The sequence below is a fragment of the Myotis myotis genome, unplaced genomic scaffold (genome assembly GCF_014108235.1).
Source record: "Myotis myotis isolate mMyoMyo1 unplaced genomic scaffold, mMyoMyo1.p scaffold_m19_p_12, whole genome shotgun sequence".
Classification (NCBI taxonomy): Eukaryota; Metazoa; Chordata; class Mammalia; order Chiroptera; family Vespertilionidae; genus Myotis; species Myotis myotis.
Window position 1 is genome coordinate 10,251,722 of NW_023416316.1, and position 23,727 is coordinate 10,275,448.

General features: G+C 47.2%; 1 protein-coding gene across 2 annotated transcripts in view; it reads right to left on the reverse strand.

Annotated features, from left to right (window-relative positions):
- Positions 1-17,163: 17,163 nt before the first annotated feature.
- ASTN2 (astrotactin 2) overlaps positions 17,164-23,727 on the reverse strand; it is a 746,156-nt gene continuing 739,592 nt past the window's right edge. For both annotated transcript variants that reach the window (XM_036329825.1, XM_036329824.1), the window contains exon 23: positions 17,164-18,857. In XM_036329825.1, coding sequence (XP_036185718.1) covers positions 18,620-18,857 — 238 coding nt within the window. In that variant the 3' untranslated portion in view covers positions 17,164-18,619. The remainder of the gene's footprint in view (positions 18,858-23,727) is intronic.

A 23,727-nucleotide genomic window follows, 5' to 3' on the forward strand; every position in this document is an offset into this window, starting at 1 on the left:
GGGCTGCTTATGACATGTATTAACAATACACTCATTTTCTTCCAAGATCGGCTTGTTTTTTATAAGAATGAAAACAAGATGCACTAAAGCACTCATTCGCACAGGCACTGCCATGCAGTGGGGTTCCTGGCACTGCATTCTGAGCTGGTGGTTGGCAGCACAACCAAAGGACGGGTCAAACATGTGATACCTGAAATGCTGAACTCTGCACAAAAGGGCAGTTTGAGAATATCAGTGTGAATGACAAAAGACACGGGTAGGGGAGCCATCACAGGTGTTTTGGCCTCTTTGCAAACACAACCCACCTAGAGACACGAGGGAGGGCACCAAATAAAATGAAGGTCATTGGGAGAATCTGCCAGATCACTGGTTATTTCCCAAATAAGATAAATGATTAAAGTTCCATTCACTTCTCTTGAATTCACTGTGAAGACTGACACCAAATTTAAAGAATAGCTTCATGAAAAGAGGCACATATTTCCCGAATAGAAAGATTAAGTGACCAAATCTTAATGTGTTTTTGTGTGCACCCTGGTTTTATCTGCAGAGACCAGAAGTCATGGGGCAAAGAGATTTCTCTCGGAGGATATGAGACATTCCTTCCAGTGTCTTTTCCACGCACACACACACCAACACATACTCCGTGATGGAGAAGTTCACTGGGCGTTAGTGGCTTTGACTTCTCATTATCAAACAGGCAGAAACAGCATATAGATCTGTATGTCACCCAAGATTTTAGAATTTGTCTAACCATAGTATTTTAAAGTCTTTTTACAAAAATAAGTAAAAGGGTAGAGGCGGCTTTCTATCATGCGATCTGGCACTGGTAAACCCAATTCTCAGATGCCAAGAATAAGAACCTAGGACAAAAGCATGGCCCTCGAGCCAGCAGCCCTGGAGACACTTTGCTTCCTCAAATGACTGTTTTAAACCCTCTAAAGCAGCGATTCTCAACCTGTGGGTCGCGACCCCTTTGGGGGTCGAATGACCCTTTCACAGGGATCGCCTAAGACCATCGGAAAATACATATATAATTACATATTGTTTTTGTGATTAATCACTATGCTTTAATGATGTTCAATTTGTAACAATGAAATTGGGGGTCACCACAACATGAGGAACTGTATTAAAGGGTCGCAGCATTAGGAAGGTTGAGAACCACTGCAAAGGGATGAGGTCTGAGTTAGGGATCAGGGGAACCAGACTCAAGAGCCACCTGCCCCTTGTGTATCTTTTCTAAGACAGGAGGAGTCAGTGATGTGAAAAAGGCAGGCGATAGGTTTAGCAACTGAGACCAACAGGTGCAGCATCCTAGGTAATAAATTAAAAAACTCGAAAAACTGACTAACAGGCCAATGCACTCACAAAGGATATGGAGAGGGTCACAGAGGACCAGGGAAAGAGTGGGGAGGTGATCCTGGGCCGGTGAGCCATGCTGAGGGTACCGGGCATTATCTTAGCAGCAATGGGGAGCTGTGGAATAGCGTTTTTTTTCCCATGATCAGATTTGCGGTTGAGAAAGATCCCTTAGATGGCAGTGTGAAGGAGAACGCTGAGGGAGGGAGGAGCAGATGTAGGGAGTGAGAGGACAAGGTGTAGACCAGGAAAGACATGGTGGCTATCTGGATGACAGTGGTAACAGTGGGTAGGCAGACGATGTTCCCCCTTCTATTCGATGGTGAGATTGGACAGAATGAGTTGCAGTGTGTCACATTCTGCGATTCTAGAAAGTCCTTGTACGCCCCTGCTAGTGACTGATTTTAGATTCCTTTTTAAAAAATTAATAGACTATTTTTCAGAGAAGTTTTGGGTTTACAGAACAATGAGCAGACAGTAGGGTTCAAATTGGATTTCCTTTTACATAATAAACTATGGGGATGGGGCATCTAACTATTTTCTAAGGTGAGCTAGCAGGAAAACATACAAGCATAGTTGTTTTTATCATGTGTGTGATATCAAGTCATCTTCCTGCTGAGAGGAAAGCTCTGGGGAAGGAGTCAGGATGGGCTTAGGGGGGCCCTGGGAGCCTCATCATTTACATGCTACACCTGTTTGAATTCAAGTGCCCTTGTTTATGGCATGGGCTTTATCATTTCTGTCCTAAATGGGCCCCAAAACACTATCATTTAAATACTCCAAGGATGGCAATTATTTCAACTTAATCTCGACACAGACTGACGGGTGGTGATTGCAGTGCTGGGTTGAGAAAGGTTTTCATAATGCGGCCGGGCTCCGGGGAAAAGAGGAATGTAACCTTGCGCAAGTCATCGCGGAGCTCACTTCTCCATGCGGGGCCGCCGGGGTGGAGAAGGAAAGGACGTGGCTGTGTCAATGTTCCACTTGCTTTTTGGAGTTTGGTACAATTGCTTTCTTTGTCAAATGATGAACTGAAGTCTGTGTTGAAGGGGAGCTTCTCCAGGTCTGTGCACCATGTGGCCATAGGGCCCCATGGTGGCCTCCCTGGCCAGCACGCTCTCTCCTTGACCAGGACTAGAGATTTAATCACCTTCACGCTGTTCTGAGCCCCTCGGACAAGTGACCCATCTGCACTATGTTGCAAAGGGAGCACTTTTGACAAAGTTGCAGAATGTCCACCAACAGGTGAATGATAAACACACTGTGGTCCACTCAAACAAAGGGCCATTATTCAGCCATGAAAAGGGATAGAGAGTATTGATGTATGTGGCAAAGTAGATGAACCTCCAAGACATTCTGCTAAGTGAAAGAGGCCAGACATAAAAGGTTACATGTCATATGATTCCATGTATATGAAATATTCACAATAAATAAACCCATATAAAGGGTGCAGACTGTGCAGAAGGTGGGGTCCTACTGTGTGGCTCCCGCCAGGAGTCTATCAGGTCTTCGCATGGAAAAGGAGCAGCGCATCCTCCCAGAACCTTGCACCACAGAGAACACATTCCTCTCCAGGATTACAAGCACCTCAGAGTAACAAGGACCGCATGTTAGAAAGGAAGTGACCAGACGTCCCATTTCCTCCTGAAACACAGACACAAGGCGTCTATCCGTCCATACATCTGTGCGCATGCATGCAAGACACACACACACACACACACACACACACGCACGCGTGCGCAATTCCCAAGGCCCCATTTCAAAACCTCTTTCCAAGGATCCAGAGAGAACTTGGTTTCCAGACGTTCAGTGCACCGTCCAAAGTCTAAACCCAAACCTTGATATTTCTTGCCCACCAGGGGAATGGCTTTCTGTCGAGTTGTTACAAATTTTTCTCTGTGTTGATATTTTCAAAATATTTTCCACGAAGCTCCCTGCCAAATGCTTTCATCTCAGACATCTGCAGCTCTCCTGGAACTCATGTGAACACATACAAAGCGTCGGTTGTTGGGACTCCACTCACCTGTACATTTCAAGTTGGGTTCAGAGCCTAAGATTTGTAAACAGTCTCAGCTCTCAAGAACACAGCTGCCCCCACGTTCTAGCTAGCCTACTCCCCAGTGGATTCTTCCTACCCCCCTCACTGGGATGCTGCCTACCTCGAGAGACTTATCTTTTGCCACAATCCCCGCACCACCACCTACCCGACCCTACTTTACGCTCCACGCAAAATGAGCTCCCTTCAGTTCCCATAGCATTCCACATTCTCTCAGATCTGAGCTTGGAAGTCAGGGTGCCCTTCACCTGGAACACCCTCCCTTAACTATGTAAAACTCACACCCGTTCATTTTTGAGGTCCCAGCTCAGATAAGCATATTAACAATTATTATTATAGCTTTCATTGACTGTAAGCTTGCTATGTACCTGACATGAAACAAAATACTTTACAGGCACTTCTTTAATAGACACAACAACCCATAGAAATAGAGATAATTATTGGTTTCCTCATTTTATAAAGGAGGAAACTGAAGCATGAAATGTCCAATAACTTTCCCAAGGTCACTTGACTAGGAAGGGGTGAAATGTGAATTTGAACCCAGGTGATCTGACCCTGAATCCCCAGACACAACAAGGCCGTATGACGCTCCTCGAAGCCTTTTCCAGGCTCAGCCTTGCCTGGCAGGCCTGCGAGCTCCGAACAGCCCTGATTTCTTCCACAACTGCCTTAGCCATCCTACACTCCTTCCATTCCTCAAACACACACAGAATCTGCTTTTCATTCAGCTGCTCCCCCGAAGATCATAGTAGGTCTTCTGTGATTGTTTTGAGGAAGATATGAATACATTTGGACAGAGTCTGAGTTAAATACCATTCATGGAGAAAATACAAGCCCATCCAATTAGTGGTATAAACTCCAGGCTGTGACTAAACCAATCACGGGAACAAAAGTTTTCAGCATTTTGGTAAAGTCTGCCAACATAAAAATCATATGTCAATTAAGAATCTTTTTCATTTATCCATCGAAGAAGGAGCGCGAAAGGCCTCCAATGCTAAGGCTTAACCAAGATGAGCGTGTGGTTAGAAATACAAAAATCTGATTTTTTTTAAAAATCAGTAATTCCAACGCTTAGCACATCCCTGTGGCCTATGTCTAGATAAACAGAGTCATAGATGGATAAGAGTTGGTCAACTGAGGGCGAAGCTACGTTTAAAGTTTTGATGCAAAGTAGAGAAGTGTGCAAACAGAAGGACATCCAAGTACCTGAGAGGGGGTTGGTGTAACCAGGACTAACTCACCCACCCAGGCCGTCTAGTAAGTTTCAGTGGGAAGACAGGTCGCAGCCTTCATAGGATCAGATAGGAGCAAGTGCCAACCCCTCTGACTCTGAACCTGTAACTCTGGCAAGAAAATGAGGTGGCTTCCTCCACTGACCTGCTCTCCCTCTCTTGACACCTCCAGGCTCTGAATGAGAGGAACGTCGGTTACTAGGCTGCCATCTAGTTCACAGAGCTGATGCCTGGTGGAAGTCCTAGGCTTACACTTCCTCATTGTGTAACCAGGGCCACCCAGACCTCTGGCCTGTGAACCATCACCGAAGTCGGTCAGAAATTTGGTGCCATTATTTTCAATTTTCCCGGGTTTTCTGGCAAAGCCATAAACTTTCTTCTTCCTTGTCTAAAGCTGGCCATTCTCCCTTCTTCCTTTCTCCTGCTTTCTGCGTTTCTTCTCTGAGTCTCCCGCCCCAGGGCAATGGACAGAGAAGGCCATAAGCCGAGGACAGCAGCCCTCCTGCTACCAGATGATACACAGAAATCCCATTGCACTGAAGCTACTGCCCAGACGCCATCACCAGCCACACGGCTCGGAATGATCACCTGGCACTGGCCCATGCAGTGACCGTCCGGCCACATGCCACCACTGAGCACTTGAAACCTGGTCTGTTTGAGATGTGCTGGATGTGAAAATACACACAGCATTTCAAAGACTTTCTACCAAAAAATAATGTGAAGTCTCACTAACAATTGTTTATATTGATCACATGTTGAAAAGATAACATTTTGGATATTTGGGGTTAAGTTCAGCATATCACTAAATATAATTTCACACATGTCTTTCTCAGTTTTTAAATGAGGCTACTAGACAATCATAAATGACACTCGATTTCTCTTGGGTGGCACTGACCTAACAAATACTTAACAGTCAGCCTCAATGCCTGTCTCTTCCCATCACAACCTGCGCTCCAGGTGCACAGAACTCCTTCCAGGCCTCCACCCCGGCAAGGCCTCTATCACTCCCCAGGCTTTATTTATAGGGAGCACTTTATTTTTCATTTCATTTACTCTTACTCATCCTTTGGGCCAGAGTTCACATGTCACGTCCTTGGATTAGTGGGGGGTGTATTCAGCTTCCAAATTTGGGTTCAGGGCCCCATTCTGTGGCCTCATGACCCTCTGATTCCATCCATCACAGGACTTGTCAGGCCCCTATGACTGACTCTATCAGCCCTACAGACTGTGAGCAATAACAGTGAAAAAATTGCTGCTGTACATGGTACAGAGTAAGTGTTCAATACATATTTAAGGAATGAGTAAAGAAGGAAAAGAATCTGATCACACCCCATCAATGGCACCCACCACCCTACAACAGGGATGGGCAAAGTGTAGCCCAGAGGCCAAAACTGGCCCGTCTATTTCTACAAATAAAACTTTATTGGGACAGCGCTATGCTCACCCATTTACACACCATCTATGGCTGCTTTTGTAAAGCAGAGGTGAGTCGTTGTGACAGAGACCATATGGTCCATAAAGCCTACAATTCTTACTGTATGGTCCTTTAAAAGAAAGTTTGGGATCCCTGATTACCTTCCCAGCCTTCTCCAGTGACGCTTCCCTTACACTGCCTCTCCATGTCAGGGGGGGCAGACCTTCCGGCAGGACCAAGAAACCTTCCAAACACATGCTCATCCATTCCATCTCCAGACCCCACAGCAGGTCTCAACACTCTAACACATATATCTAATTAATTACTCAGTAGGCAATAAAATGAATATATGTCCACTTACAAGTCTTTCTCCTCTAGACTGTGAACTACTCAAGAGCAGGGGTAGTGCATTCATTCAATTCTTATCTAAGAAGTGCCCAACATGCCCCATATGCTGTTTCAGGGGCAGGCTCAGAATGGTCAAGGTGCTCAAGGCACTTACAACCAATGGACTGGGCGGTAAGACTGCTCTCCCTCAACTGTGGCCCCACTGTGCACCAGGAATATTGTCGTTGCCCTGTGCGTGCTTGAGTGAAATGAATGAACGTCTCCTACCAGAATCACACTGGAATGTTTAATGCTGTAAGCAGAGAAGTGAAATGAGGACTCAGGCTTGCTTCGATTCCCAGTTTTGATAGGCAGGCAGGAAATAAGTGTGAAGAACATAGATTTTGGAGGCAAACTGCCTGGGCTTGGATCCTGGCTTTGCCACAGGCTCCCTGAGTGATTCTGGGCAAATCGGTAGACCCTTGTGTGACTCACTCTTTTTACCTGTAAAGTGGGGATAAAAATGCCACCTTGTAGAAATGACCTGAAGGCTCAATGACCGATACTCTCCATGCAAACTGCACAGACCAAGGCCTGGCCCCGAGCAAGTGCTTTGTACGTGTTGGTTATCATCATTCTCACTGTCACTGCTATTGGCTTCACTGCCTGAGCAAGGACATGTGACAGACATGTGATGGCTTCAGGAGCCCAACTGGTCAAATGAGGACAGGGAGATCTGCTCCGCCCACTTTGCTGTGGGGCTCAGATTGGAGGCATCAGTGAGAGAACTTCGCAACCTGTTAAGTCCTTTCCAGATGTGAGCCATGGTGATGATTATCTCCCAGATGTGGGGGCCAAGCCAACATGGACACATCTGCAAGGAGCAAATATCTGGAGGCCTGTCATTCCATCATCCAACCTCTGCCGCCCTGCCCGCTCCTGCATGGCCCCCCTTCCCACCCAGCGCTTGCCGGCTCCAGGCTTGGAGCGGGAAGAATAACATTCTTCTGGGTTCTGCCCAGGGTGGAAATTCCAGCTCTTCGCAGTTTCCATCATGTCAGAGCTGCATTAAGGCTTCTTATGGGCAGAGAGGAGGGTGTGGGGAGAGGGTGGGAATGGGAATCCCGTTCCCTGAGCGTTTTACTAGCACCCCTCGCTGAAATCTTTCCATTCAGTCACCAGAGCCCTCACAGGGGCACGGCTACTGCTAGAATGTGATCTTTTAAAAACAGGCCAGCAGAAAAAGAATGCTTCATTGACTCAAACCACACATCCATTGCGATTCCCGCCCCCACCCCCCACCCCCAACCATGTTTTTTTCCTCTTTGCTTTCCAGAATACAACACTGTCTGGCTTGGTTCTCAAAGCAGTTTTGGGTTTAAGCTGAGGCTGATTTGTAGGGAGGCCCCCAAAGTAAGTCAATTCCCTGCAATACAGATTTATTCAGCATGAAGTGTGCCCAGCATGGTGCTGGGCACTGGGGCTCACCGATGAATGGAGCGCTTGGTGGCGATCTCGCAGCCTTAGCGGGAGGGCAGTCACAGAACCAGAGCTTCCTGACCAGCTCGGGGGCGCTAACATAGGCACTTGGGGAATCTCAGAAGAAAGGACAGTACAGGGCCAAGCACATAGTAGGTCCTCCTTAGGAATAACATGAATGAATAAAGGAGCACTATATCTGAGAGTTCAATGAAGGCCTCCCAAAGAACCCCAACATACTCTTGGATCATGGTTGACTATCTGTGCCAGGGTTCATAGTTTGCAGTAGAATGTGGCAGAAGAATTTGTTGCAAGCATTCGGGGGAGGTTGCCCCCCGCATGAAGGACAGAGACCAAGACTGGAAGGAGCTAGAAAGCCAGGCTGCTCCGGAGGCCCAGCAGCAAGAAGAGCTAAAACATCTCCTGGCTCTTTAGCGAAACACACCCCAGCAGCCCCTCTCTGTATCCCTCCCTCCTGGGAGTGGTCTCCAGTTGGCACAGCAGGTCATATGTGGGTCATGAGCAGGAAGACTCCTCTGCAGTGGGGGATGATAACCCTTTAAATGCCACCACACCATCCCAGTGGGTGCTCTACCCTGTCCTTCCAAGAAATTAGGGTGTTGCTGAAAAGCAGTAAGTGTTACTGAGCAGCCAAAAGAAGACATTGCAACTGCCTAACAGAGGTAGGCGGAAGAAAAATAAGAGCAAGAGTCTGCACGCTCATGAAAGCAGCATGAGCAAGGTTAGGGAGGTCAACAACAAGCAATGGGTGAGGACTTTCAAGCCACTTGGCACGTCTTGGTTACAAGGCATGAGATGCAAAGTGACCAGATGTGAACAGGGGCACAATGTGGTAGGCTTACACCTGACATTGCACTGTGCAGTGACTGGGACAATGAAGAGGCTTCAGAACCCAGTGCCACACTTGCCTGTGTCGCTGCTGCTTGGAGATACTGCCCAGCGTCAAGGGCTGCAGTGTGCGCGGTGACTGCTACATCCCACTGACACGGGGACAAACAGGTTCAACAAGTCCCAATGCCATGAACCCGATTACACATGTGCAGAATGAGCTCTGAGCTTGGCCCATCCCCAACTGGAAGCCTCACTTAAGACTTAAAAGGAACAAGGGCAAAAAATTCTCATCTGTGGCACATGCCCCATGCCCCAGCCAACCACTGAAACGTCTGCTGACCAGTAAGAACCCTGTGTTCTGTCTGAATTTGTTGACTTTGTGTTTAGCATAAGCCCATTTCTTACATAACAGGACACATGGTTGGGTGAGAAGCTCGCTCTCTCCCTGAAGTTAGGTTTTCCTGGAACCTGCAGTGATGCCAAAGGAATGGGCAAGTGAAAACATAAGAGAAAGCAAACCACACACCTACTGTGTGCCAGGCTCTATGCCAGTCCTTTCTTATTTATTTTTAATGTCTCCCCTACAGTGTCCCGTTGAGGTAGATGAATCTAGTGAGTCCTGTTTTTCTGGTGGGAAAATTTAATTCCAGGTCTGTAAAGTCCCCAGGTTTGGGGGAGCTGGGATTTAAACCCACATTTGTCTGACTCCCAGAATTCCTGTCCCTTGACAGTTCTTCCATAGTTAGTTTGTTCTTTGCCATGGGGACGAGAACTTCAACTTCATTGACTCTCAATTTGTACCTTTCTATGGATGGAAAGCTCACCACCTCACACACACAACATCCCTTACATGAAGACAAAGCTGGCCTCCATGGGCAGACCTCTTGTCTCCACTCTATTCTCTTGCATGCCAACAAAGGAGTTCATTCCTTCAGCTACGTGCCTACCATTCTAATATCTGAAGATGAGATTAAGCCTCGGTGTATTCTCTGTGTAAACTCACACACTCTCCGTGATCTGTTTGGAAAAGTTCTTGGAAATCCTCTAGACCTGTAGTTCTTACACACGACATACATCAGCTACATGGAAGACATGCAAGGATACAGATTCCCAGGTTGCCCCCGAGACACTGGAATTTCGATGAGTGGGGCTTAGAAATCTGTATTCTCCCAGGTCCTGAGCCACTGGGCCGTTTTGGTTTAATTCTCCAAATCATGCTGCACGGGAGGTCAAGATCCAAAAAGGAGAAGACATCTGCCCAAGGCCACAGAGCCCATCGGTCATGCTCTCATTTCCTGATGAGGCACGGCCAGGCTGCTGATGCCGCTAACGGCCCCTCTAAACACACGCCTCTTTCTTGTGCTGCCCCGGGAAGGCTGTTCCTTGACTGTGGAGTTGAATAGCTTGCAAGTGAGTGAAGAAACTACGTCATCCCTGATCATAAAACCTGGTGAACTGCAACCAGGCTGGTATTTGTTCTACGGAGCCACCTGGGAGGCTGGCCTGGCTTGGCACTGGCCTTGCTTCCTGAGCAGAGGCAAGGCTTTCTCCCCTGCCCCTCCCTACCTGCCTGGACGTCAGGAAAAGAGTTGGGCGTTGGGTGACTGAGGGGTCAGGAAAGCATTTGAGATAAAATCAAGGAATATTCCACTCTTGGTTCTGCCAGCTGCATGGCCTGGGACAGGTACTTTCTCCTCCTGGCCCTCAGTCTCCCCATGTCTAAAATGGGAACACTGGCCCCTGCCATGGCTATGCGAACAGAGCTGCGGCATCACTGGGTCTTAACTCAGAACTGTACCCCAGCTCCTAGGAAGAGTGTGACTCTGGGCACCTCACCCCACGTCTCTATACCTCAGGACTCACTCTGTAAAATGCAGTGTCAACCGTTACATCATGGGGTGCAAGATATAGCTCAGCACAGACTATGGCCTTGGAAAGTGCTCAATGAATGGTAGTCATTGCTCTTATTGTGACAGAGTTTGTCATTCTAATCTGAATCCCCACGACACCTGCCTCTCTGGCCAAGGGGGAGAGTGCCGAGCTCAGCCTTACATTTCAACAGATTTTTGCAGTTCCTGCTAGGGGGTCTTTCAGTCCCCTTGGGCTCCATGGCAACCCCAAAAGTGGACCTTTCAGCAAAGGGGCTGCTCTGCAGATCAAAAGAAAGACCCCAAAGGCTCATACTGGAGACACAGCCTGTTTCTTTGTCTACAAAGTACAGATCGGGAGCTGTTTTCTTGAAGACTCCAATAAAAATGATCTTGAGACTATGTAGAACCACATCAGCCCGCATTTCTGATCATCTATGATGTTTTGACCTGTATCGGGCAGACATTAAACATAGCTCTACCAGGAGTTTACATCTTAGGGAGAAAGAGACACCTAAAAGGTTAACGAGAACACAGTGGGTTAAGTAGAAATAGCACAGAAATATGAGGATTATGAGAACCAAGAGCAGAAGCCCCTATCCTGAATTTGGGAGGCATGGTTGGAGCAGCTTTCCTGAATGAGTAACGATTCTCTTCGGAGAGTTTGCTTTGTAAACCTCAATATCTATCCTCTACACATATATAGACTTGTTTACTCTGCTTCTAATTGTGGGCTCTCAGGGCTTGAAAAGCCTGGACTATCAGAGCTGAAGGGTTCTCCAGTGAAGGTCTAGTCCAACCAATCTCTTTATGAAAAGACACTGAGGGCAGCACTAGGGAGGAGCTGGACCAGGGTCCCATCACCTGTCAGGGTCAGAGCTGGGTCCAGAATCCGAATTCTCAACTTCCCATTGAGGAGCTCGCTGACACCAGAACTTCAACTTCCTCCCCCACCTCTTCATCTCTCTGTCTCTCTCTTTCTTTAACACACACACACACACACACACACACACACACACACACACACTTGACCATCAGAGCACACCTGTGGCCCTCACCCTCCCCTGCTGCCAACTCCCATAAACCAGGAAAACAGAGCAGCCTGGCTTCTGCTGTAACGTGTACCAACACATGCAGCAAAGTTTCCAAAGGGAGACATACAGTGAGTGCCATTCAGGGTCGGACAGTTTTATAGGCGGAGGTCCATTAAAAAGCACACCCCACACACAAAGCCTGTGGGTACACCGCACACACAAAGCCCATGTGTACATCCCCACAGAGCCCATGGGTAAATCCATACACAGAGCCTATGGGTACACCCCACACACAAAGCCTGTGGGTTGTGTTTGGCTGTGGCCTTCTCTTCAGACCCTTCATATACTACGTTGATGGTACAAATGGGAAGAGCCACTCTTCTCAAGGGATTCTAGGCTTTCATGTGCTTCCTGGGGAGCGTCCATCAGGGTCCCCTCATTATAGGCATCAAGCTCAATATTCCTGGCTGAGCTATTTTATTATGCACTAAGTCTAGTGAAAGACCAAGCACAGAAAGAATCTTTTCCAATCCATGTCCTTACGTTGTCCATAGTCCTATCGGGGGGACAATGAAATTGAGAGAGAAAAATGCTGCAATGACGCAAGGAGTCCAGAGAGTTACCTTCTTCTGGGAGAGTCAAAGGGTCTCAGGGAGCCAGTGAACACGGTTTCTGCTGAATCTGTCCAAACTGGAAGGGCATTCCCAGCAAAGGGAGCGGAATGTGCAAAGGCTAAGAGGGAAGGTAGGAGAGGGCATTTTCTGAGATTTTTTCAGTGCGGTTACAGGGTAGGGCATTGAGTACAAAAATGACAACAACTAATACCTGTTACATAACAGGTACTGTACTAAGTATCCAATGTGTTGACCCATTTAATTTTCACTAAAACTTTGTGAAGGGTGCTACTAATTCCCCCAACCGGCAGAAGAGAGAACAGAGACATGGAGTGGTCACTTGTCCAAGGCATTGGACCTTTAACAACCAGTGGCGTCTATGACCATAGTGGGAGACTGGGGTTGTCTGTAGGGCAGTAGAGTTGGCTGGGGATCCAGGCTCTGCTCCGTCCTTGCTGAAACGTATCCTCTCCAGACTCGCTTCCTAGAGCCATTCATTCTGCCTTTGCCAACTTCAAAGGGAGGTGGTGAAGGAAAAAAGGGAGAGAGAGGTGAACAGTGTTCCTTGTACACGAGTCATCATGTGGTATAACCCCTCATGTCCATGGCACATACGTCTTCCCCAGTGTGGAGGGGGCATATGGAGAGCCTGAGGCCCACAGAGGGTCAATGGTTTATTCAAGGTCACCCAGCCACTCTGCTACAGAGGCAAGGCTAGAATCCATAGCTCTCCACCCGAGGAGGCAACAGAATATAGTAGTTAAAAGCCTGTGGTCAGATGACACCTGGGTTGAAATTTTGGTTCTGCCACTTACTAGCTTCCTGAGTCCAGGAAGTTTCTTAAACCGTCTAGGGTTCAATCCCCTCATCAATAAAATGGGAATGATAATTAATATAACACAGAGTTGTTTTGAAGAGTATATAAAACATTACATATGTAAAGAATCTGGCAAATGGTAAGTAATCAATTAAATGACAATGGTAATGAGAACAAAGATGGTGGTGGCTGTGGTGATGATGATGTGGGGGAGGAGGAGAAGAGGGAAGGGAGGGGAGAAGATGATGACAATGGTCATGAATCCAGCACTCTTTCCATAAGTCTGGTACCCTACACTGGCTTTCCACAGCCCCTCACTATGGTTCACACACCTGCATTTGGAAGTCATAACATATTTGTGCATAGTTACACACAGGCCCATGCAGGATTTCCACATAAAGTTAAATTATATTTTTGGCTTTAATATGTTCCAATTACTGTACCTGCATGATGTAAATCGTGCCTCATCTATGCACTGTATTGAACCCATGTGATTTATCATCTACTTCATGCCCCAACTGGTTCTGCCCGGTCTAACATTCAGACACCAGAGGGAAAAGGGAAGGCAGCAAGTCCTGTTGATTCAACTTCCATAATACCACTCAGATCCTGCCTCAACACTGCAATGACTCTGGCTCAGGTATCATCATCTCCCTCTAAAATAACACTCATCTAGTCTCTGTCCTACCCTATCCTATCCTATCCTATCCTATCCTATCCTATCCTATCCATCCTATCTTATCCTATCTATCTATCCCATCCTATCTTATCCCATCCTAATCCTATCCTATCCTATCCATCTATCTATCCCATCCTATCCTATCTCATCCTAATCCTATCCTATCCTATCCTATCCTATCCTATCCTATCCTATCCTATCCTATCCTATCCTATGCTGTCCTGTCCTGTCCTGTCCTATCCTATCCTATCCTATCCTACCCAGTCACCATGCCACTGACACTCTCTCCCTTTACTCTCCTACCTGCAGCCAGAGGAGTCTCCTCAAAGTGCTATTCTGCCCATGTAACGTTCTTGTGTTCAATTCAGTGCTTTCCAATGGCCAGTGTGGTATGGCTCTGCCAACCTTGTGAGACACAGCCTCTAGCTCTCAGCCCACACCAGTTGCTCACCATCCCTCAAACTGACATGTTGGCCTCTCTACTCATGATGCCCTTTCCATACTGCTCTTCTCACTGAACTCTTATCCATCCTTTGACTGTGAAGGCTTCCCTGATGCCTGCCTTCCAATGGCAGAGGCAATCACACCCATCCTTTCTCGTATACATAAGACACTGTAATAACTATTTATTGAGAGCTTTTGTTTTCAAGCACCAATGACTTTATATATACGTTACCTAATTTAATCTTTCCAACAGTCCTTTGAGGTAGTGTTTATCCCCTTCATAAGGTGAATCAAGTGAGGTTATGAGAGGTTAAGTTAACCTCTAACCTGAGCCTCCTATTAGCAAGTCTCAGGGTCTAGCCGCTCCTCACTGTAAATTGCACAGCTAATATTTAAACCCAGATTGGCATGACTCCAAAATGTCTGATTTTATCATACTGCATTTAGTTAGCTAAGTTCTGGGAGTTCCTTAAGGGTAGGGTCTCAGTCCTGATCATTTCAGTGCCCCAAACCTAGAAATTAGCACTCAGGTATAGGTTGGAAGTGAGAGGGACTTAGCTTTTCACTTAGGATGAAGAAGAGGGCATTACCCACATTTGCCCATGGAGGTAGTAAGGACAGTGCCCACCAGTTTGAAATACTTGGTCCGCCCAAGTTTAGGTCTCAGTATTTTAACATCATCGCCTACTAGCTTTAGGATTTGGAACAGGTTATTCAACCTGCCTAAACCTCAGTTTCTTTCATTGGAAGACTGTAAATAGCACATGACTGTTTTGTACAGAGTCACTGATATGATAAGGACACCATACATGGTGGTTAGCAGCATTTGTCTATGCAGTCCACTCTTTGTCATAAAGCCTACCCAAAGAAAACACTTTCTGACCGTACCGAAGATGGGAGTGATCGAGGGGCGATTTCCTGTGCACCCCCAACACACACCTCTGTGTTTTCACAACTTCTTTGTTCAGTGGTGGAAACCACACAAAAAACCCAGTTTTTGCCAGCACAGTGGACACGAGCCCCCTGGCCTTCTCCGCAGCACCACATGAATCAATGCGGCCGTGCAGTGGCCAGGGTGGGTGCTGGGCCCAGCAGCCTCATTTGCATTTTCCTTTTTCCAATGAAACATTTTGTTATTATTTTTTTAATCCTCACCCAAGGATATGTTATTACTGATTTGAGAGAGAGAGAAAGGAAGGGAGAAGAGAAAGAAATATTGTTCTGAGAGAGAAACATCAATCGATTACCTCCTATACCCACACTGACCAGGGATTAAACCTGCAACCTGGGCATGTGCCCTGGCTGAGAATTGAACTTGAGACCTTTCCATGTATGGGACAATGCTCCAACAACTGAGCCACACTGGTCAGGGCTCTAATGAAACATCTTAACAAATATGGGTCTAACCTCCTCTCCTGTCATGGCAGGGCAAACATGCATGCGCGCGCACACGCACACACACCTGTCCAGTCAGAATTCTGAAATCTCCCTCTGGAGAGCCCTGTGGTGGCTGGGAAGGGCTAGAGACAATAGGCTCCACGGTATCAGGACATGGGGACTGAACCCAGAGAGAGACGTGGATGGAAGAACAAGTTGGGGACAGCCTGATTGCATGTCTCCTTAGGAGCCAGCTAACTTTGGCCAACTGAGCACCAACCCAGAGGCCACAGCTGTCTGTGAGAGGCTCAAAGAAACCACATGCTTCTCCTTGGGGTTCTTGCTATTGCTTAAGTTCCACCATCATTGCAACTTCTCTTTGAGTTAAATTTTTGATACTATTTACAACTCATGCATCCATTGGCTATCAGTTATTAATTTCGCCTCTTAATCAGACTTCTATACACCTTTCCCAGCCAACGTTTCCTAGTTATCTCCCCCAAGTTAATAGCATTATGTATAGTGTCTCTATGAGGAGAAAGAAAACGTGACTGTATATTGTGCTGGATGCATTAGCATTACCCTTTCACTCACGCCTCACAATAACCCCACCAGGTGGGACTATCATTGAACCCATTGTGTTGATGATGGAACTGAGGTTCAGAGGTCAAATTACTCACCCAGAGTAATAGCTGGTGAATGGCAGCAGTCACATTCAGACTTAACCAGGCTCAGACCACAGTCCCAGCACATTGGGAAGTTTAACTTTCTGCCACTGATGAGCTAAGTTTTTCTTCAGGTTGGGTCAAGACAATGGAAAGCTACAGCAATGAGGAGACTCAGCAAAGGCGTGAGACCTATGGTTCAAAAAAGGGTATATATGAGAGGAATTTAGAACAGGGGTTGGCATGTGATAAACCTACAGACTGAATGTCTGTGCCCCTCCCCCCGAATGTATATTTTGAAACATAATCCCCAATGTGATGGTATTTGGAGGTGGGGCCTTTGGGAGGTGATTAGGTCATGAGGGTGGAGCCCTTATGAATGGGATTAGTGCCCTTCCAGAGGAAACCTCAGAGAGCTCCCTTTCCCTTTCACCACGTGAGGATACAGGGAGAAGATTGCCACCTATGAACTAAGAAGAGGGCTCTCACCAGACACCAAATCTGTTGACGCCTTGATCTTGGGCTTCCCAACCTCCAGAACTGTGAGAAACAAAATTGTGTTGTTTATAAGTCACCCAGTCTATGGTATTCTTTTATACCATAACTGACCAAATAAATGTTTGACCAAATACAGCAGGCTAATTTTTAAGTTGATAATTTTGTAAGGCCCAAGGATGATGTTATAAATATCCAAATGGCCCTTGGCAGAAAAAAGGCTCCCCACCCCTGCCAGGTGTCATCCTTGCTTTATGACAGTGATGGCGAACCTTTTGAGCTCGGTGTGTCAGCATTTTGAAAAACCCTAACTTAACTCTGGTACCATGTCACATATAGAAATTTTTTGATATTTGCAACCATAGTAAAACAAAGACTTATACTTTTGATATTTATTTTATATATTTAAATGCCATTTAACAAAGAAAAATCAACCAGAAAAATGAGTTCGCGTGTCACCTCTGACCCGTGTGTCATAGGTTCGCCATCACTGCTTTATGAAATACCTGACCTACATCACACTTCCTCTAGTCAGCCAGCTCCTCTGAGCTACTGGCCAGGTGGTAGGAATCCATAATGCCTCTCCGTACTCATTACCCTCCCAGGTAACACCCTGGAAGCAGTTCCAGTGTCATTGAAAAGATTTCAGAGGTGAACTGTCTCTCTCACAGCCACAGGTTCCAAACCACCATCTCCTATTGCCTGAAAATGACAGCTGTCACCCTCTTTGGGGCTTTCTCCAGTCCCACCTCCACCCTGCAGCTGGTATGGTTTTTTCAATAAAGAGCAATTTGACTATTTCACTCTTGGGCTATCAGTTTCTTTAAATACTGTCAAACCTCTTACTCGAGACTTCTCCAGCTCTACCTAGCCCCCAGCCTTTCCACTTGCTACCTCCTACTGCGATCTCTACGCTCAATGACAGTGCTCGCAGCCCTCAAATGAGTTCCGTTTTCTCAATCGCTTTTGCTCATGGTGTCGCATCTGACTGCAGTAAATCCCACTCTTTTTCACTCTGTCTGGCTTACTCCTCCCCCTCCTTTGATCAGAGGTCTCACTTTTTCAAAAAACCATTTTGTCTTTTTATCTAATGACCCAACAATGCATTCAGAGAATCTCTACCCTTCACCCATCGCAGCCCAAATTCACTAGCTTGCTTCTCTATTTCCATTGGACAGTAAGTTCCCTGAGAGCAGGGAGCTCCTCTATCTTCCATTCCATGCCCATGCCTGGCAGATAATAGATAATCAATACAGATTTGTTGAGTGAATAAACAGAGGTCCCCCGTTGATAAGAAACACCACCCAAGCAGAGAGAGAGAGAGAGAGAGACAATAGGAATTTTTAATGCATGGGAAGTCCTGCAGGGACACCGGGCAGACCCACAGGTAGCAGGAAGAGGCCGAGGTCCTGCAAATTCAATGCCAGCTGGGAATAAAGTCCTAAAGACCCACGCTTCCTCACGGCGCGATCCTCGGGGCTTCCTTCCTGACGCTGAGGAGGGCGGACCATCTCTGCATCCATCTCCTCCTGGGGTCCAGGGCTGGGAGGAAGCTGAGTGTGGCCGCGGGAAGGAAGAAGAGGAAAGGCCGCTTGGTCTCCATCTGGAAGCTCCTGCCTCGGCATTGACCGCCATCCAGAAGAAAACGTTGAAAAAGGAGAGACTTGGATAGAGTCAAATAAAATCTTAGAAAAAAATAAAAGGTAGAGAAAAATGGATAATCCCAGTGTTTACAAAGTCCTCTGTTGGCTATCCACAAGAGAGAGAGTTTGCTTTGGCCTCACTGCCAAGCCTAATTGGCCAAGCCCATCCTCAGCTGTCTCCCAGCCCACCTCGGCCCTGGAATCCACGGGGGTGCAGCACCCCCTCCCACGGAGAGTCTCTGTGCTCACGGAGGGCGGCGGCCCCCCTCACCGGCCCTTGGAGTCCCCATACGTGTTCCGGGCCATGGACACCATCTTCTCCTCGCACGTGATTTTGGTGTCCTTGAGGATGCTGTACCACACCATGCCCGCGGGCCGGACCTCCTCACTGCGGCAGAACAGGTAGGGCACGGTGTCCACGCGGCTCTGGATGTGGGCGCTGCGCAGGAGGCTGGAGCAGTGGCTGCTCACCCTCTCCAGCCGCCTCAGGATCAAGTGGGCCTTCCTGAAAGGCAGGAGGAGACAGTGAGGAAGGAGGAAGCCCCGGTCAAGGGTCAGGTCTTTGAGGGGCGAATAAGGATCAACAGAAAAAGGAGGGCTTGTCGTCCCAGCAACTTCCTATCCATCCTGACGTGAGTGCGGTATTTCAAACGCCCATTCCAACGTCACCCTCTACCTCTCCTCTCCAACTGTTCAATGTCGAAAAAATGAAAAGGACGGATAACCCTTTGCTAAGATAGGAGAGTCCCAGGCGTCAGCTTTGGGACTCCAACACAGTGGAAATTGTTATAATAATGATAAACAACAATAATAATAACTAAAATGTATTGATACCATGTGTACGAAATTGGTCCTTTACATACATTTAAAAATGTTTATTTATCTTTACAATAGCCCTGAAGGCAAAGGCTCAGAGAAATGATATTACTTGACCAAGGTCAAACATCAAATTGACCTTGGAGTTGGGCGTTTGAATGTAGACCATGAAAACCCACAAGTCCCTATCTGCTTTCATGCTTCTCTAATTCCCTCCTGCTCTTCTCACAGTCAGGAAATTTGGAATCGTATGTCAAAGCCTAGTATATATGTCCCCAAATCACAAGGTCTCTGCGTGTCATTGCTCTCACCTCTAGAACAGTGATGGTGGTCTTACCTTCCTCAGCGGGCTGTGAGATTATCTGAGAAATGTCCAAAGCCTGGCTGGCACAGAGTAAGTGGCCAATAAATGACAGCTACTCTTATAGGGAATTACTACTTACTGCGGTGATGTCTAGGATTAAGGTCATACTGAACAGTAGTCTGAGCAAGAATCACTCTATACTTGGTGGTCATCATTAGTAATTTACCCAGGGCCCTTTACCCAGCACCAGAGGGAGGAGCTCTGAGGGCTGCATAGAAAGTTAAAGGATCTTTGAGATGACCTAGTCTGGGGTTTCTCAAAGGCAGGAATAGTACATTGGGGCTGGTTATTCGTTACTGGGGGTACTGTCCTGTAGAAAGTTCGGCAGCATCCCCGGACCTCTGCCCACCAGATGCCAAGAGCAATCCCAGTTGGGAACCAATGACCCAGTCGGACCTCTCATTATAGAGGTGGAAACAGGCTTGGAGAGGGAAAGGGATGTCCCTCTCCCAGGTCAGACCACAAGTCCACGTCACTGTCCAAGTGCCTGTCTCCTGTGGAACCCACGTTTCTTTACGTCCTATTACCTTCCAGATCCCCAGGAATCCCGAGGGGCTAAATAACAGGCTCTCTCCCGCTGTCCTCATGGCCCTCCGAGACCCCAGGAGGCAGGCGGTTTTATGACCACAGACCCCACAAATGGGAGACTGTGTTAGGCACCTGTGTGGCGGCTGGGAAAGGGCTGGGATTATGTGTGTGCGTTTTGTGGGCACAATTTATGAGGTGCCTTTCAAAAAGTCCTTTTTGTATAGCTCACCACTTGGGTGGAATACTTCCTGAGGTGCCAAGAATTCATAGCTTCATAATCGCACTCGAGTGGCCGCACTACCCTCGTCCTCGCTCCCTCCGGCAGGCACCTCCCTGAGAGCAGCCTGGGGAGGTTATTCCTACCCCTCCTCCTTGGCGTGCTTAATCTGATCCTTAATAGCTCCATGCCCTTGGGAGACTTACTTAACGTCTCTAAGCCTGCTTCTTCGCTTGAAAAATGGGGCTGTTGTGAGGTCAATGGGGATAAAGTCACCAGTTGCTCATTTATTGAGCATTTAGTATGTGGCTGAGCTCCCCATCCAGTGGGAAAGACAGACAGATTGACAGTTACAGCACAGGTGGCAAGGGCAATGATGTAAGGAGGCACAGGACCCGTGGGAAAACAGAGGAAGGTGCCTGGGCAGGATTGGGGACATGCAAGAAGATGTCTTAGTTGGAGGGGAACTTGTGTTGAGCCTCATAAATGAGGAGGGGGTCAGGCAATGAAAAGGGCAAGGACATAACAGGAGGCAGAGGCAAAGGCAAAGAGAGAAGGGATTACATAGATGTTCTGATGGCTAGAATCCAGTGTGTGAGTGAGGACACAGTGGGAAACTGGGGAAGTGGCAGGGGCCAGTGGAGACTGGCTGCTCTAGGAGAATCAAACTGGGGGAGGGCAAGACCGGCAGCAGGCAGTGAGGTAGACAACACACAGGTGCCACTGTTCTTAGGCTCGGGTTTGCTTTTGCTCCCTGTGCTTTTAAGAAGCGACTTCCTCGCCGAAACCGGTTTGGCTCAGTGGACAGAGCGTCGGCCTGCGGACTGAGGGGTCCCAGGTTCGATTCCGGTCAGGGGCATGTGCCTGGGTTGCGGGCATATCCTTAGTGGGAGATGTGCAGGAGGCAGCTGATCGATGTTTCTCTCTCATCGATGTTTCTAACTCTCTATCTCTCTCCCTTCCTCTCTGTAAAAAAATCAATAAAATATATTTAAAAAAAAAAAAGAAGCGACTTCCTCTTTCTGTTTCCTGATTTATAAAAAGAAAATAACATCTGCCTACCTCATCGAGTTATGGCAATGATTAAACAATACATGTCAATTGTTAGTTAATCCATGTAAAACTCCCAGGCAAGTGTTTGGCACACAGTAAGCCCCTCATGGGTGTTAGAAAGTATCACCATCATCGTCACCACCTCTGCCGCCACCATCATTATTATCTCTGTAATGGTTTAAGCCTTGAGCATCTTTATAAATTGGTGGCAGGAGACAGACAGACAGAAATGGTAACAGCCTCTAATACGGGGGCAGAGTGCTGGGTTGAAGAGCTTGCCTGGTGCTATGGGAATATATCAAGGGGACACCCAATCATTAGTTTGGGGGCTCCAAAGAGTGTTCCTAGAAGATGGAACATCTAAGTGAGGTCGTCAGTGATTAAAGAATGTTTCAGGTAGACAGAGAGACAGAGGGATACCCTCCAAAGTTAGACGGAGACAGCATAAAACCACCAACTGCTTGAAACGGTCGGTGCACATGGATAGAAGGTCTGTCAGTTCGGCAGAGAGCAGCCCATCTTCTAAGCCATGGCCACGTGTTTTATCTGTGGGGCAGTGGAGAGTCGCAGTCTGATCAGACAGTCACAATAATCAGCCACATACAAAATTAGGCTGGACAGGGCAATTCCTCCAACATACCCACATGCTTTGTCTTCATAGGCTCAGCCCTTCCCTCCAAGAGATCCTGGAACTCACTGGACCAAGCCTCCTTTTGAATGGGTGGGGAAATGAGGGTTTGGAGAGAGAAAATAATTTGCCTCAAGGAATGGCTTAAGTTAGTTATAAAGGATATGCTAGAAGCAAGGCTCCTGGCCGTATAGAGCTGAGATGAAATATTGGGCTCTGAAGACCCAGATTCAAATCTTAGCTCTACAGCTTGGCCATGTGGATCATGAGCAAGCTCTTCAGTGCCATGAGCTCTTACCCCGTCTGTAAAATGGGAATAATAATGGTGTTTGGGGAGGATAAGATAACCTGGGCAATTTGCTTAGTTCTCACTAAATGTTAGCCAAGATTCGGAGTAGCATCTTATCATAAAAAGCACGTAGGTGTCAGAGTGCATTGGGGCAAGTCCTGTCTGTTCTATGAGTCAGTTTCCTCATCTGTAAAATGGAATAGAGATGCTTATCTTGCAGGGATGTTGTTAGACTTCAATGAAATGACTGCCATGGGCACCCAGGATGGGAATCTATACATTATAGGCACTCCACCAAGGCCATTTTGCTTAACTGTCCCTGCTCTTTCTCCACCATACACAATGCCTCAGCATTTAGACCAGGGGCTGGGATCAGATGCCACAAGGATAGAAAAATTCACAGGGTGAAGCTATGGAGAGAAAGGTTGGAGGTGCTCAAAGGCTGGAGAGGAGGAGGGGGAGTGAGAGAACAAAGGTGAGAGTTCTGGGTAATAACTTCTAGTAATAGAGAGCCATAAATCAAAGGCTAGGCATGCTCCAAGCTTTCCCTGGAGAGAGAGAGAGATCACAGGCAGAGTGACCGTTTTTCTCAAATACTGAAGATGAAATCTTCCTCATTGCAGACAGGACTCAGCCCGCTAGGATAGGAAGCAAGAGGTGAAGGAGGGCCACCACATAATAATTTACTGGTTGATCAGCAGGCAAGATTGAGACAGGGCTGGCTTGTGAAAGAGTCAAGGGCTGGGATCAGATGCCACTGCTCCAGGAATTGTAGAACCTTTGACCAACTATTCTATTCCCAGCCCTCTTATCCAATCAGCTGTTTGACACAGTTATCAGACAGAGACCTAATTTCTAAGGGGGCCTTGGAATGGAGAGGAAGAGAAGAGGCAATAAGGAAACATTCCTGTTGGCCTCCTTCCCTTTCCCCACCTCCTTGAGTTGAGCTCCTATGTGTCTGTGTCAGCTGACCTCAAGCTTAATGAGAGTCGAGGGCATGACGTGGCTGCAAAAACTTGGAATGCAATCTCAGAAGTGGAGGGGGCAGCTGAAGGGAAGTACTGATGTCATTCATGCTGGTCAGGACACAGCTGGAGATCCCCGGTCACTTCTGGTTAGAGGGACATATGCAAATTGCAGCCAGGTCATGATGATGATGAAGGTTGTCTCAAAAGCACACCTTCCGAGAAAGTACTGAAAGCAGGAGTGGAGGTGTCCACTGAAGGGGGAATTTATGCAAATGGTATGTTTATGTTGTTCTAGTAACTGAAGACAATTGGTGGGAAAAACTAGAGCTGGGATGATAATGACTATAATTGATTGAGTACTTACTATGTGCCATCATTCTCACCACAGTTCTAAAGTGTGTGCTTTATTCCCAGGCCTCAGGTGGTGTAAGTGAGCCTCAGGCTGGTTACAGGAGTTGACCAGGGTTAACAGGGTGAGAGAGAGAGCAGAGTCTCAGATCTCTGCTGCAAGG